General features: G+C 41.9%; 1 protein-coding gene across 1 annotated transcript in view; it reads right to left on the bottom strand.

Moving 5' to 3' along the window:
- The window catches only part of LOC311222665 (surfeit locus protein 4-like), a 51,570-nt gene extending 34,129 nt beyond the window's left edge, over positions 1-17,441 (bottom strand). The window contains exon 1 of the mRNA XM_084307260.1: positions 17,236-17,441. Within this exon, the coding sequence (XP_084163386.1) occupies positions 17,236-17,283 (48 nt within the window). The 5' untranslated portion in view covers positions 17,284-17,441. The remainder of the gene's footprint in view (positions 1-17,235) is intronic.
- Positions 17,442-17,851: the final 410 nt, after the last annotated feature.

Below are 17,851 nucleotides of genomic sequence, written 5' to 3'. Positions count from 1 at the left end.
TTCATCACAGCTCAACTACTAGGAATGTGTGTCTGACTCTTAAGTGCAGGAAATATTCATCAGAAAGGGGGGACATGATGGAGGGAATGGAAAGAGCAGGTTTGACAGGAGCAGGGTTGAAGGGATTGATTGAAAAGTTTATTAACAGATTGCAGAATGGGTACAGTACAGTTCAATACATACAATTGTTAAGGGGATGCAGACCAGAGAAAGACTTTCGTCTTGTTTACATCAGGGTCCCCCATTTTCAATTCATCATAACATATTGGAGTGTGGAGGAAGTGGACAAGGCATTAAGCAAACAGGACTGAAATGGGGGACCCTGATGTAAACAAGACTAAAGTCCTTCTCTGGTCTGCATCCCCTTAACAATTGTGTGTATTGAGCTGTACTGTATTGTACCCATTCTGCAATCTGTTAATAAACTTTTCAATCAATCAATACTGGGTTGGGCAGTGAAAGAACCAAGCATTTCACTGTAATGTAATAGCTAAATAAAACAACTTGAACTTGACTTGTTACATTTGCACTCTGGTTGTATGCCAAATGTATTCTGGTTGTACTGTACTTGTGCTGTAAGATGACAATACATTGGAACCGAATCGACAACGCTAGGGGTTCAGCAGGTGTGTTCTGAATGCCAAATATGACAACATCACCGTTGTGAAGGGCATATGGGCGAGTGGTGATATGCTGGGAAACCCGGTAATAATAAAATGTCACTCGGCTGCATTTAAGCAAAGCCGCTCAGTATAGTCGTCCACTATGTTGAACGCGCGTTATGGTAGCTTGTTACATGCTAGGTAGCTAGCCGGCTAATGCCGGTTGACTTGTCATTCTCATCCGACTCGAAGGAGACGCGTCGCGTGCTGTTGTTCGCCCCCATGTCAGACCGCACCGATATCCGAAAGCGACGACTCTACATGCAATTATTTTCATCCACTCATGTGTTTTTGTAAGTTTGTCTACGTTGTCAAGCCGGCTGCCGGTGGCAGGAGTTTGTAGGTCTGCGCGCAGTGGTCTGTCCACTTCCCCTAGATGGGCGGCATCTTCTAGAAAACGAGTGTTCATTGGAGGAGCTTAGAGCGCATCTGTACAACGATGATGTTCATTGGTTATGGTCTGATTATTATGTGGCGCAAATGGGAGGAATCAAGGGGGGAGTCAGAGTTCGGTTTGTGTCAGTGAGCGAATCAGCAGATTGCAGAATGATTTTTTTGTTTTGTTTTGTAATTACTAGTACTCGCCAGACTGGCGAGTGCTCTTCATGAATTACTCGCCAAACGTAAAAAATACTCGCAATTGGCGAGTAAAGTGGCCTAATTTCCTCCCCTGGGAGTCTAGTTCTGCTAGCACACATAGCCTACTGTGTACAGACGGTTTCAAACTGTATTTTAAATTAGAAAGCAAACAAAATAAATGGACAAGAGAAAAATAAATCTCAATTTGGTCAGTATTGTCATTTGGACAAGCAAAGCCATTACTTTAAGTTGCAGGCAAGAAAGACAAGTCTGTCCACTGTCTCTGGTTTTAAAACTGCCCTGTTGCAGGTCATTTTTTTTTTTTTTAATAAAAAAAAAAAAAAAAAAAAAAAAAGAATCTGAAGTTCAGATAATCCTTCAGAACGTTGATCGGCTCAGCTGACCGACAATAAATCAAAATGACACCATTCACCATCGTAGCCTATAATAACAGCATTGCATTGGCCTATCAACCGGTTTTAATAAACAAACAGAAACAGTAGCATGTGCATCTTTTAGATCAATTAGGCTATGAAAATTAGGCTGCCTCTAAATATAAAAATAAATTAAATAAGAATGGTTTGCATCATTAAATCTTTTTTTATTATAATTATTATATATATTTTTTTATTATATATATAAAAAAGAATTAGACTCTGACATGAAAATTTAATGTGGAGACTGGCACGACTTCGAAATTTTTTATATTCTAACCCTAACCCTAATCTACGGCTGTGTTTCTAGCGGAAGTATCTATTCTGCACAGAGTCTGGTTAATGATCAACTATTAACACATTCAGTGCCACGCCCCTTTGACCATATATGGGCTAGAGTGCCAATAAGGAAGTCAATGGGAGGTCTGGGAAATTTGCGAAGGCTTAAACTATATCTTAAATTATGGCTATGGGTCTAAAACACCCCTCGCTTATCAATGACTTGCTTGCAGTCAACATGTACGAAACGGATTGTTTTTTCTTTGGTACATTTCCGTTTTATACCGTTTTGAATACGAGTATAGTTTTGGAGAGTTCTAGTAATTCCAGAGAAATTCCGCGATAATAGCTCTTTAGTGGAATACACAAAACACGTTGTCATTTTTCGGCTGATTTATGAATAGTTTTCAAATAAATGCTTGATTATCGATAGTATATGTGTACTTATGCACACTAGAGAAGCGGGCTGAAAAATCTATTATCCATGACCTGGTCAGCACTAACGTCATACATACACACACACACAAACACACACACAGACACGCTGATGGCTGAGAAAAAAACATCTGATTAACCCAATACTGGTAAAATAGAGTCCTTACCTCACATCAGATGTTCTGCAAAAAGATTAATCCAATTCCTGATCGCCATTACAAATATTGATCGCATTTATTGATCCAACGTTAAAGTCCAAAACACATAATCGAAAGCTGCTCCCAGCCTCCCCAGTGAATGTGGTAACAGATACTGCTTGCCAGAGAAGGGAAAACCCCGGACCGGACTTTTTTTCTGATGCACATGCCCACCCAATCCAATCCAATGATGTGCAATACCATCTGGGAGACGATAGGTGGCGGTATTTGCCCTTTTCGAGCTCAGACCCATTCCCAATGATAAAGTCAGGCTGGATGGATGAAAAATGAATGGATATTGCTAATAAAAGCAAACACTAGAAAAAAACGAGAACTCGTCATTGGCACTCAACGCATGGCGAGTTAACACGACTAATCTCGTTGTTGGCACTCAATGTGTTAATACTAGGGATGTCCGATATTATCGGTCGACCGATATTATCGGCCGATATCGGCAGTAAAATGTGATATCGGAAAATATCGGTATTGGTTTAAAAACAAAAAAAAACAATAACAATATTTGTTATATATATATCCAGTGAAATTATTAGTTACCTGAAATTATTCAGTTTTTTGGACGGGGAAACCCTGCATATATCAGTATCGGTTGATATCGGTTGATATCGGTATCGGAAATTAAGAGTTGGACAATATCGGAATATCGGTATCGGTAAAAAAGCCAATATCGAGCATCCCTAGTTAATACAGACACATTACACCTGGCTGTGACATCACACGCCCTGCCATTATTAACCCTCAAGCTCTCCTGCCCAGCCAATCGGAGGGCAGAGCAGCCGAGGGTGACGTGTGAACAGGGGAGGAGGCGAGGAGAACACAGAGACCTGCTGTTCCCCTGGCTGTCAAGTAAACAACACAACAACACAACAGTCAACAACACAACAACACAGTGACATCCTGACTCACTGCCCGCCGTTATCCCTTTCAGGCAGGAGTTCTTTTTGGAAAGTTTTCAGAATTCCATCTTGAAATCCTAGACCTCTGTGAAAACAAATTTCACAGACAATGAATCTCATCTTAGAATCAATTAGGACCAACTCCTCCGTATGACTGAGGCCTCTTAGATCATCTATCTGCATTAAACAGGGAACAAAATTAAAAAAAAATTGAACAAATTTTTTTATTTTTTTTTGACATGACATACAAACCTTTAAAATTCACTTTTTGACTTACCAGCCATTTTAAAAACTACCAGCCAGGCAGATTTTTTGCCAGCCAAAAATTATAAATAGCTTTTTAGTATATCGCCATGTGTTATTATTACTATATAATACTCTCATATGCTATTTTCAATTAATATCATAAACAACATAAGGAATATTAGCATAATTTTGAGTGGACTGAAGGAATGAGTTAGCGTTAATTGTTTTAAATGCAAATAATTTATTGAAACATAGAAGTGGGGTAGGGACACACACACACTGTTTCAACTCACCACCCCCGCATCATAATGTAGTCTAGTCTGTCTTCAAACTTCCACTCCTCTCGAAACTTTTTTATATTTGAAATATCAACATTATCTGTCCATCCTCAGTAATCCTCAGTTTACTATAATATACTCGAGTCCTGTCCTGAGTCCTGACTAGTGATTCATCGTCTTTCCAAACGCATGCACACACACAGAGAAAGGGAGAGTGCCCCCCCCCCCCATTTCCCTTTCCCCAGTCCACACTGTCTGCTGTTCTCTATGGCTCTGCCGCTGATCAGGATTAGCTTGTTAGCTTACGCTAACGTAATGTTCATTTCGGGCGATGTGGGCATAAAGGAATGGCGACGATGCAACGCATGTTAGATGCATTTGACCCGTTGTGAGAAAAAAAAAACACCACAGACTTATTTCGGCTCGCAAAATAGGCGCACTGCTGTGTAGCCCTGCTCTGCTTTAATGCGAGCAGAAGCACGGACTGGGCGGATATGACTCGTGGAGTTGCCACGGGTTTTTTCAAAATAAGAGTATCATATGAACCGAACGTTGCTAGCTGACGGAGCCATAGATATTATAGCTGGAGCTGCGCTTGGGGCGGAAATGAGACCCGCACAGGTGGCGGGCAGACCTCTCATTGTTAGTCGCCAAACCTTAAATCTGCCCGCCATTGGCGGTTGGCGGGTACTTATTTTGTTCCCTGTCTGCATAGGAAGTCTATAACCACACTTCCTGAGTGTGTGTGTGTGTGTGTGTGGGTGTGGGTGTGTATGTCTACCCGTATTGCGTTAGCTGAGCCCAGAGGCTGTGTGTGTGGCTGTGTGTGTGTGTGTGTTTGTGTTTGTGTGTGTATGTGTATATCCACCCTCATTGCGTTAGCTGAGCCCAGAGGCTGTGTGTGTGTGCATGTGTATCGCCACCATCATTGCGTTAGCTGAGCCCAGAGGCTGTGTGTGTGGCTGTGTGTGTGTGTGTGTGTGTGTGTGTGTGTGTGTGTGTGTGTGTGTATGTCTGTGTGTGTATGTGTATCTACCCTCATTGCGTTTGCCGTGCGTTAGCTGAGCCCAGAGGCTGTGTGTGTGTGGTTTAATAACTTGCTGGGACAGAGTTTGGTTCCAGGCTAGTGGCAGAGGGCCACAGACAGCAGGGTTGGTTGAACCAGCAGCCTGTACCACCTCTCTTCCCGTCACTAAACACTGTCATCATCACACACTCTCGCTCCTAACACCCTCTATTAGTATTTCATTTAATGAGTCAGCTTCCCCTGCTTAGCCCCGCCCCCCTGTCAGCCACATCAGCACTATCAGGGCATCTCAGCCAATCACCATCCAACAGGTCACTACACTCAGTCTTACCATGCGCTTGACAGGCGCTCGCCAACCTCTTCACCACCAGGAAGTTGCACTTGACCAGCCGAACGACTCAGGCAAGTTCCACGGTACCAGAGTTTACGAGTTGTGATGTATAGGGTGACCTTTCACCTTTTGTGGTGCAGGGCTTTCCCTCAATAATGGTATGGGGGGCAGCGCCACTATGACAACGCACCAGCTTGTCTAATATGTGATTGCTCTGTCCTCTGTGTGTGTGTGTGTGTGTTAAGGCTGAGCCCGAACGTTCGAACGTTCGAACGTTCGTTCGTTACGCTGACATTCAGACTTTAATTAATAGGTTTGAACGTTCGGTGAAAAAAAAATAAAGGATGCGCACGGGGTTGAGGTGATGTGAAGCGGCACGTCAGGCGCTCGGCTCAACCAGTATGGTCTGCCGGGCTGCAGCGGGATACTATTTCTCAACCAGAGCTCTATTTTGATTGACAGGCGATTCTGCCAATTACGTCACACCGCTTGCACCCGCCTCTGCTGTTACCACCAATCGGCAAGCGTTTATTCGTTTTTTACTTCAGGCAACGCCGCCATTGATCTGCTTGCTTGAAGCCTCAACAGACTTACCGTAGCTACCGGGGAGCCGTAGTTAGCTCCCCGCCGAGGAAGTAATCGGTAACAAGGTTTCCGTAGGTGAACCTGCAGAAGGATCATTAATGAATACCAGCCTTTTTCGGCCACGGAGCGCGAGCTTCATGGCGGGAGGTGGTTGCGTTGGGAACAACAGCAGGCGCACGGTGGACAGACCCGTCCACCGTCTACCTCGGAACGGTGGTAGGGCGGACGGGCGGCAGGCGTGTTGGGAGCCCGGCCGTTCCGAGGTAGACGGTGGACGGGTCTGTTGAGGAGCGTGCGCCTCTCCTCCCGGCTCCCCTCCCCGTCGACCAAGAGTGAATACCTGTTATTGAACGTGTAACACTAACTATATAACGTTAATGCCACAAAACGAATGCCGTTGTTTATCTAGCCCCTTACGTGACTGCAAGGGCTATTGTTTATCATAGTAACTTTGATTCAGTAGCTTGTTTATTTTCTTCTGAGTGCTTTGTTTAATTACATGTTTACACGAACAGCCACCACTGTAAACATGTTTTTCACCAATAGACTATGCAATGCCGCCCTCCGTAGGATCTATAATAATACAATAAAAAAAATATTATTATTAAAAAAAATGAAAAAAAAATGAAAAAAAAGTTTTATTAAAAAATTTAAAAAAAACGAACGTTCGTTCGATAAACCCTGGCGAACGTTCGAACCCTAAAAACAGGGTTCGGGCTCAGCCTTAGTGTGTGTGTGTGTGTTTTCATGTTCAACATTTAACTATTGTGCAACCTTATACATTGTACTTTGGAACATACCCTTGTGTTTTCTATTTTATTGAAATTATGTCTTTAAGTTGCAGGAAATTATTTACAGCAAATGTATAATATACGGTATATAATTTCTTTGCCACCCGGCCCCCCCCCCCCCCCCCCCCCCCTCAGGAGTCAGGACCACCCCCTAGTTGGGACTCAGGACCATTTAATTTGAACCCTTTCACTACCACACCACCAAATGGTTAACCCTTTCACTGCCACAATACAGAAGGTTAACCATTTCACTCACAACGAAGGGTTAACCCTTTCACAACCACACTACAGAAGGTTAACCGTCTGTAGTGTGGTAGTGAAAGGTTAACCGTCTGTAGTGTGGTAGTGAAAGGGTTAAATCCTGGGGAACGCCCTATGGTGCGAACACACTTCATTATGAACAGAGTATCATGAGAGAGACATCATCAGAAATATGATGTTGACATGCTGGGATTCATGTTCAACGTTTAACTATTGTGCAACCTTATACATTGTACTTAAATAACCTATTTGGAACATACCCTTGTGTTTTCTATTTGATAAAAATTATGTTTTTAAGTTGCAGGAAATTACAGCAAATGTATAATATACGGTACATAATTTCAGGGCTTTCCCCATAGTGGTGGTGGGGCTGATCTCTAACAATGACGAGAAGGCCTACCGGGAGGAGGTTGATGTACTGGCATGTTGGTGCCGGGATAACAGCCTACTCCTGAACATTGGTAAAACCAAAGAGCTGATCGTGGATTTTAGGAGAATACAGCAGAGGGGACACACAAGCCACTGTGGATAATCGTAGACAGGGTTAGCAGTTATAAGTACCTGGGAGTTCACATCACAGAGGACCTGACATGGTCAACTCACATAGCCCACTGTGGTAAAAAAGGCGAAACAGCGCCTCTACCACCTGCGGTAATTAAGGAAGTTCAGAGTATCAGGGAAGATACTCCACTCCTTCTATTCCGGGGCTGTAGAGAGCATTCTGACTGGGAACATCACTGCCTGGTTTGGAAACAGCACGGCCCAGGATAGGAAGGCCCTACGGAGAGTGGTGCGCTCAGCAGAGCGTACTACGGGTATTAATTGCACTACCACCCCTGCAGGACTTATACAATAGGAGGTGCAAATCCAGAGCCTGCAGAATAATGAAGGACCCTCACCACCCCAATAACAGCCTGTTCAAGCTGCTGCAGTCAGGCAAGCGCCTCCGTATACACGCAAGAAGAACAGAGAGACTAAGGCTCAGCTTCTTCCCTCAGGCCATCAGAACACTGAACACTGATCTCTCCACACACAAGCACACATGAATACACACATACACACACACAACACAACATGCTGCACTCGCACACACACAAACACACCACAGGTCACTTTAAACACACAAGAAAAGGACACTTTAAAGGAAGGAAAAGGACACTTTAAGAAAATAACTTGTTGTGACTGTTGTTTGTATACTGTAGTTAGTAAAAGCAAGTATAGCATAGGGACATAGAAGAAAAACTGCACACTATGGGAATGTACATAGGATCCAGTGCCTCTAAGCGATTTATTAACATGTCTATTTACCATGTCTATTCTAGTTATCTTTTTATTATTATTACTATTACTATTGTTCTATTGCACAATCATAGCGGGCATGGCCAACCGCATTTCACTGTATGCCCTGGTATGTATGTGATAAATAAAACTCTTGAATCTTGAAATCTTGAATTCCTAAAGGTTGATCTCAAGAAAGAAAGAAAGAAAGAAAGGCTGCATAATCTGACTGAATCTGCTGCCTTGGATCTGATTGATCCTGAGTCCTGACTGTGTGATCTAAGGCCTAACAAAATTAATAGTTGGTTTCCGGTTGCCGACCGACCCTGCCGATTTAGGTGCGACCCAATATATTTTATGAGTTTTTTAAAAAAATTATTAAAAAAAAAGAAAAAAATCCGATTTTAAAGTTTCATAGAAATCTTAGTCAAACATTTAGTATTATGGATATTAAACATGCTGGCAGAGTACATGCATCCATGTTGTTGTGAACATTTTAATTAAATAAAGAAATTCCCTATCCATAGTCGCCGTGGGAAAGAATAAAATAAAAAAATAAAATAAAATAAATTCCCTACCTACCCATGGCCAAACTGACAACCAACAGGAAACCAACAATATATTTTACTTTGCCTAACTAGCCCACTTGAACAGTATCACCTGATATATACCATTTGGTCACATGACAGATTTACGACTCTACCAGTTGACACGGACTGGTCAATGCACCATAAAAGACAGAGCAGGAGGGTTGCTATGGAGACGCATGACAGTCGCCCGATTTAGATTATAGTGTACTGTCTATTGTAACTAGATTTATTGTAATGCAAATATAACTGAGAGGGCATTCAGACCCTCATCTGCACCTTGATTTACACTGCCTACTTGCTCATATGTGCATACTCAGTTAATTATATTGTTAGATTGTTTACACTGTACTATAATTGTATGACCTGTATCATGTCTTCTACTATTACCATGTACCTGTACCCCCCCCCCCCCTCCCCCATGCTGCTATGATGCCTGAATTTCTCCAAGGGGATCAATGAAGGAATATCTTATCTTAGCTGCTAGTGCATTAGAGAGGGAGAGAAAGAGAGAGAGGGAGAGAGAGAGATGTACAGTATGTGCATCATAAGGCCTAAATCAAGGCAAGTCAGTCAAGACAAGTTTATTGTCCTTAAGTGCTTTACATAAAATAGAGTATGTATTTTTTACAATACCGCCATCAACAATATACATAATATTTCTAAACCATATACAGTATTCAGTATATATATATAGAAATTGCAGACTGCAGCATTATTGTAAACAATTTGTGATGGAAATTGGATGAGAAAAGGTCATTTTGAACTAAAATAAGAAAACAAAAAGAAAAAAGTAATATGTACTGGAAAACGAAATACTGTGTTGATACCATTATAATTAGGGATGCTCGATATTGGCTTTTTTACCGATACCGATATACCGATATTGTCCAACTCTTAATTTCCGATACCGATATCAACCGATATATGCAGGGTTTCAAAATACAAAGGAACAGAGAGTGAATAAATAGTCACAAATACCAAACATTCCAATCAATTATCAGTGACAGCTAATTGACAGCTCATGACAGCAACCAGTGGTGAAGTTTCAATCAGTGACACATCGGGAATGGGGCCGTGACAAACAAAGTGCAAATACCAACCACCAGGTGAAATAACTCCAGAATGACAGCTGGGTTCCTAAGCCAAGAACCCAGAACGTTACAAGCAACAGTATGTTTGCGTGATGTCAGTGTTGGCGAGTGGGAAGCCGGTGGGGTACGAGTCCTGGTCGTTGCAACAGCGACTCCTACTGGTCCTATTGGCGCCTGTTCAGTAGGACTGGGAATCACCAGAGGCCCCACGATACAATATTATCACAATACTAGTCACGATATTGTAACATGACGATATTGTGATGTATTGTGATTATCACTCCCGAGTTAAATACCCTCCACTTCAGAGAAGTGCACATATCACTCCTGAGTTAAACACCCTCCACTTCACTACCTAAAGAGAAGTGCACATCTATCACTCAGAGTTAAATACCCTCCACTTCACTACCTAAGAGAAGTGTACATCTATAACTCCTGAGTTAAATACCCTCCACTTCACTACCTAAAGAGAAGTGTACATCTATAACTCCTGAGTTAAATACCCTCCACTTCACTACCTAAAGAGAAGTGTACATCTATAACTCCTGAGTTAAATACCCTCCACTTCACTACCTACAGAGAACAACTTAAAAAATATATAATAATATATATAATTATATAAAAGGTTACTCTTGATCAAACAAAGATGAATGTTGGGATTAATAGTGCAATAACTTGCTTTTTCCCCAAACTTCACTTAAAACAAATAAAAGGTGCCTCTTGATCATCAAACAAGAATGAATTTCCCTATTGGGATTAATAAAGTGCACATCTAACTTTCACCAAACATCACTTTTTGTAAAATAAAAGGTGACTCTTGAAAAAAAGAATATATATATTTTTGAAAATCGTCCTAAATCATGAATTCGAATGAATCGATAAAATCGATTAATCGCCCAGCCCTAGTGCACATCACTCCTGAGTTAAATACCCTCCACTTCACTACCTAAAGATAAGTGTACATCTGTCACTCAGAGTTAAATACCCTCCAACTGATATTCATATTGAGTATCCGCAGACACTGAGTTCCAATATCTGTATTTTCCTAGCAGCACACTTCAAGTATACAGTATTAATGTTAGTAAAACCATTTAAATGTAAGTAAGATATGCTTAGTAATTGAATAGTTCTGCTTAAAGAAAAAATTGCCTACATCACAGCTTTCCCTTAATGGTTTTCCTTTATTTTTATTTATTCATGTATTTGTATTTACTACTACCACTACCACTACTACTACTACTATTACTACTACTACCACCACCACATCCACCACCACCACCACCACTACTACTACTACTACTACTATTATTACTACTATTACTACTACCACTACCACCACCACTACTGTACTACTACTACTACTACTACTACTACTACTACTACTAGGGGTGGGACGATACATCGATCCAGATCGATACATCGATGTAATTATCAACAATCGAATCGGATCGATGCGATGTAATAAGATCGATTCATATCGATACTCTTATTTTGAAAATCCTGTGGCGAGTCTCATATCCGCCCAAGAACAACAGCAGTAGCTCCGTGTGTGTAGATGTTACAGCATAGCATTCTCCCTTTCTGTGTGTGTGTGTGTGCGCGCGTCTTTGGAAAGACCAGATGAGGTCAGAGGAGTTTGATGTTTAAATGTTATTTAAACATAAACAATATAATACATAATAAATGTAGGCCTATACATGATCATGCAACATCAACAAATTGTTGTAGGAACGGTTTGGGAGAGGGAGGTTGTGAGTTTTAAGTTCCAAAAAATTTAGCTTAAAGTTTAAAGCTCAATATATAAAAACGTGGCACTTTACAGTGAACAGGAGGTCTATTTGTATTCAAAACAATAGATTGATTTTCCTTTAAATGTCTGGAAGAGCTCAAAAATACAAATGTCAAATGATATTTTCATTACCTTTTTTTTGTTGATCTAAATGTTACTGATTGTGTTAAATGGGCATATGATATCATCTCATATCGATCGCAGGCACCTGAATCTAATCGTATCGTATTGTATCGTGAGAGACTTTGTGATATCGGCAAATATCGTATCGTTGTCCAAAGAATCGATATCGTATCGTATCATGATGAAACTGGTGATTCCCACCCCTAACTACTACTACTACTACTACTACTACTACTACTACTACTACTACTACTACTACTACTACTACTACCACCACTACCACTACTACCACCACTACCACTACTACCACTACTATGCACAGTGGTGTAGTGGTTAACACTGTCACCTCACAGCTAGAAGGTCCTGGGTTCGACTCTGTTGCCGCGTTGCCAGTTACCCACTAAGGTGGGGTATCTCTCTGGCCTTTCTGTGTGGAGTTAGTATGTTCTCTCCCCGTGCTAGCAAGGGTTTCCCCTCCTGATAAGATAAACCCAATAGAAAAACATGTAGAACAGATCACTGTCGCATCCCTAACGAAGACAGACAGGAGCACTTGGATTGGTCCCCGGGCTTGTCTGCTCCCGGTTGCCCTTGGGGGGAAGGAAGACGGGATGGGAAGAGTGCAGAGAGACATTTCATCGGCGACTCAGTGCATGTGTGTGTTCCTGTGGGTCGCTCATCTTGCATGTGTTTGTGTTAATCTGCATGACAATTAAAGACTTCTTCTTCTTACTACTACTACTACTACTACTACTACTACTACTACTACTACTACTACTACTACTACAGCTACTTCCACTACTACTACCACCACCAGCACAACTACTACTACTACCACTACTACTATTACTACTACTACTGCTGGTTAGGGCTGGGCGATAAAATGATAACGATAAATATCGCGATAAATTATTTCCTCGAAATAAACATGAAACGTGGTCGCAAAGTTTCGATATATCGATTTTCCAAGTTTGGCTCCGCTCAGCCTCGGCTCAACACACTCACTAACAACAACCAACGTTACGTGATGACATAACGTGCTTTACGTGATGACGTGACGTGCTTACGCACCACAGCTCCAGATGCGCCACTGTTTTGGTTTAGGACTCAAGGCTGGCGCTAGGATAATTAGCTTGCACAGCTCTATGTTATATATTTACGTGCCGTGTATGCGTGTGACGTGAATTCTGATGCCACGGTTATAGTAGTGTGTGGTATACGGTGGACGTCGTTGCAATGTATTCTGGCGGAACAGAGTATTTTAGGGATATTTAGGACATTTGGATACATGCGTGGCTAGGATAATTAGCTTGCACGGCGCGATTTTATATATTTACGTGCAGAGTATGTATGTGGCGTGAATTCTGATGCCACGTTATAGTAGTGTGTGGTATACGGTGGACGTCGTTGCAATTTATTGGGGCGGAACAGAGTATTTTAGGGATATTTACTAGTACATTGTCATGGGATTGTCTCGCTCTGGCTAACTGCTAACGTGCGCGGACTGATGACGACATCAACTCGAGACATCAACTCGAGACATTCGCAGCAGAAAAACAAGTCCATCGGCGCCGGGCATAATAAGTTAATTAAACTTGACAGACATTATATCGACGATAATTATCGATATGGAGTTATATGAAAATAATTTTATAATTTTATCGCGATAACGTTTTTGGCTATATCGCCCAGCCCTACTGCTGGTGCTACTATAACTACTACTACTACTACTGCTGCTACTAGTACTACTGCATCTACTACTGTTACTCCTCCTACTACTACTACCACCACTACTACTACTACTACTACTGCTGCTGCTACTACCATCACCACTATTACTACTACTGCCACTACTACTACGACTACTACTATTATACTACTACTACTGTTACTACTACTACTATTATTATTATTATTATTATTATTATTACTACTACTATTACTATTACTCAGGGTTTCCCATTAATTACCTAGAGTCCTATACTGTGGCGGCCCGCTGATGAATTGAAAATGGGGGACCCTGATGTAAACAAGACAAAAGTCTTTCTCTGATCTGCATCCCCTTAACAATTGTGTGTATTGAGCTGTACTGTATTGTACCCATTCTGCAATCTGTTAATAAAGTTTTCAATCAATCAATCAAAGTCCCGCCACAGTTGTATACTTTTACAATTTTTTTTAATAAATATAAAGTTTGCCAATAGGGATGTATCAGTAGTAATTTGGCAGTGGTAGTAGTCGTAATAGTAATCCACTATATTTTTTTATTTTCTAAAAAATAAACCAGTTAAACACAGGTAACCACTTTTGCTTCATTTCTTTGATGGCTCAAATGTATGCTCTAGTACAGTGGTTCCCAAACCTCTCCTCGAGGTACCCCAGCCGTTCCATGTATTTGTTAAATTCCACTACCAGCACACCTGATTCAACTAATAAAGGGTTAGTTAAGTTGAATCAGGTGTGCTGGTGGTGGAATTTAACAAATACATTGAACGGCTGGGGTGCTTCGAGGAGATGATTGGGAACTTGGAAGCTCTAGTCGATTTTGTGTTTTGAGCACAAAGTTCATCATAGATCTAGCCTCTTTATTTTGCTCTCAAAGTGCACCAGATTGATGCATTTAACTTTAAAATGTACACACAAAAAAAAAAACCCGGGGGGGCACGCCCCCGGACCCCCCTAGAGAGTCGGAGGTTCACCCCCCATAGTCTCTGAAAATCCTGTGGGAAACACTGTTACTACTACTGCTACTGCTACTACTACGGTAAATGGACTGCATTTATATAGCACTTTTATCCAAAGAGCATTACAACTTATGCCTCATATTAATTCACCCGTTCACTCAAGGTACCAACCTGCTAATCGGGAGCAGTTAACACATTGACTGCCACGCTTCTATCCATCAATGATCACTGCCACCAGTCTAAGCCTATGGAGATGTTCACCTTCTTTGCAGGGCTATAACTTTTTAAATTGTATTGCTAAATTGACATTACTATGGCCCATTCAACATCGACTATCTATCGTTCAGGATGTAGGAACGTTATACTTTTTCATTCATAGATTCATACGAAAATACCGTCTAGAATATAAGTACGTTTTTATCGTTTTCTGCAGTAATTCCTAGAACGCTAGTTATAAGCCTAAACGCATAATATAGATTATCGATTGCAGTTTATTCACGATACACGCTATATTTAAAAATCCAACTGAATACGATCCTAAACGTTATGACTCATCATGCGCGGATGAAAGGGGGGGGTCGTTTATAATTCCGTGATCGTCAGTAAAATGCTTTATGTAGTATGGGTGATATATTGATCAGAGCGGTTTGCATTGAAAAAAATAAACAATCAAGCTGAAAGTAACGTTACTGTCCTCTTACCGTTCGCCGATGAGACTGGAGGAAAAAGATCCCACTTATTTGACGTCGATTGACTAGATCCATTTCCGGTTTGTATGGCGCAATAAACGCCCAAATCATATTGATTATTGAGTTATGGCAGCGATCCATATACACGGATGTGTGTCTAGAGTCCCGCAACAATATGTGACTGCCGGACGGATTTCCCAGATGCACCGAGATCACCAGAGATCCATTTCCGGTTGTAACTCGCCCGATCATCCACCAGGCAGCGGTATTGAAGCGTTGCACGGTTGTGCAGAGTCCCACTGTCTCAGCAGAGGCTGGGTGGCGGAATTATGAATACCATGGCGAAAAAATTAAATATGATCTCAATAACGTCGTACGCCGTGGCTTGGCGGAATTCGCATGACCAGCAAACCCGTCGTACAACGTTATTGGCGGTCAATGTGTTAAGGGTTAAGTGTCTTGCTCAAGGACACTTCGCTCAAGGACACTGTGACACACTACTACTACTACTACTACACTACTATTATTGCTACTACTATTACTACTACTACTACCACAATGATGATAACAACAACAACAACAACAACAACAACAACAACAACAACAACAGGTGTCGTTGATGCTTGCTAAGACTGTATTTTCATCTCAATGGGAATCTTTCTCCTGTCTCAAACCCAGCAGTCCTTGACTTGCCAGCAGTATAATATCCTCCAGGTAACGGATTCGCATTTGACGTGGCTCCACATGTAACATGGTTCACCTGGTTGTAGGCCCATAGGTTTAACGATGTGGCTCCACATGTAACATGGTTCACCTGGTTGTAGGCCCATAGGTTTAACGATGTGGCTCCACATGTAACATGGTTCACCTGGTTGTAGGCCCATAGGTTTAACGATGGGAGGATATCAGGTGCTAGAGAATAGAGAAAACACCTGCAACAAATATCTGATTGAACTCAAAGCCTGGAGGATGCAGATACACTTTTGCCCTGTCTGTTCATGCCATCTGACCAAGGAACCAGGTGCAGATAATTACAACAAAGGCCTAAACAGTTATACTCATACGGTTGTCTCTCTGTCAGTATGATCTGATGAGGATCGAGCCGTGTGTGTGTGTGTGTGTGTGTGTGTGTGTGTGGCAGCCATGGTGACCTCAGCCTCCCTGGTTGAATGAAGTGAAGATCGTAATCTCCCCAGAACCATTTATAATTAATTTGTAGGCTTAACTGTGTAGATTTATTAAAATGTTAACCTAGATCGTTAGAATGTTTGCCTGTAGGCTTAAGCCTAAGGGTTGACTGATTGACTACTAGAGGAAGTGTGTATGTGGCAGTCATGACCTAACTGCTGACGAGACAAAACATATATAAACATAAATTATGGTATTAATTAGCATACAGTCCCTAGTTGGATTTAACAAGGTCATATTATAGCATGTAATGAGCTGTTTATAGTGTCTACTGTCTAGCCATGCTCTATTGCCATTTGCCACATGTTATCAAAACTGACAGAGATACACCACGCACACGCACCACGACAATTATACAAACACAGCACGCCACCCGAGAGCAGAAGTTATGTAATGTGGATAAATGCAACAACAGTGTAGTAAATGCACAAGGATTATGATGTCATTGTAACGACTCTCGGGTGAGGGTTGCATTGTGAGGACTCTCAGAGTAGTCTGTGACTGTGATGATGATGATGGATCACAAAGAGTACAACAAGCAGCTCAACTTCTCAGATACGACTTGTTTCCGCTTTGGAAAAAGTCATCTTCGGAATGGCAGAGAGGTTAACGGCAACAATATAAGTAGTGAACCGACGTGTTCCGAAACGAATCTAGGCCTACTTTGGAGATCATTCTTTCAGAGAGAAAAAAAACAACGCATCTGCCGCGCAACCACGGCTCTCCTTCCCCGGGTCCAGCCCTCTCTCCCCCCGGTGCTCCGTGTCTGTCTGCCGGGGCTCACCTGGTCTGCCACATCCTCCGCCTGGCCCATGAGGTCGTCCTGTCCCATCTCTGCTGTCCGCTGGTAACGCGCTGCTGTGCTGTCCGGTTCTGTCCGTGGAAAGGGGATCCAGCTGGGGAGGACTGTCCAGCGGTGGGCGCTTCTTCTGTCTTTGTCAAAAGTCTGGTAAGGATTTCTCTCGCTGCTACTACCTCCGCCCCATAATCCTCCGAGCAGGGAAGTGGAAGTGCGCCCCCTGCAGGGCTGGGAGGGGAAGACATGCCACGTAGACTAGTGGCGCTCTGCGTGTGCGTGTGTGTGTGTGCGTGTTTCAAAAGTTTCAAATTTCAAGTTTATTAGTCACATCACATCTCTGACTTTTTATAGCAGAGGAGTGAAATTATTTTCTCAGCCTCCTAGCAGCAACACCACACAGTAGTACAGCCGATAAGAACAGTAAACAATAACAACTATTTAAATTAGCAACATAGTAATAACAAATATAATATAAAACATAAATTAGATGTGTACTGTGTACAAAAAAATAGCAAATATAGCAGATATTAAATATCAATATTACGTGCACTGTGTGAAAATCAATGGTATGTCATGTGCAGGTCAGTATTGTGTGCAAGTC

Source organism: Notolepis coatsorum (assembly GCF_963971535.1).
Source record: "Notolepis coatsorum genome assembly, chromosome: 2".
NCBI lineage: Eukaryota > Metazoa > Chordata > Actinopteri > Aulopiformes > Paralepididae > Notolepis > Notolepis coatsorum.
This window is presented reverse-complemented; position numbering and strand designations above follow the sequence as displayed.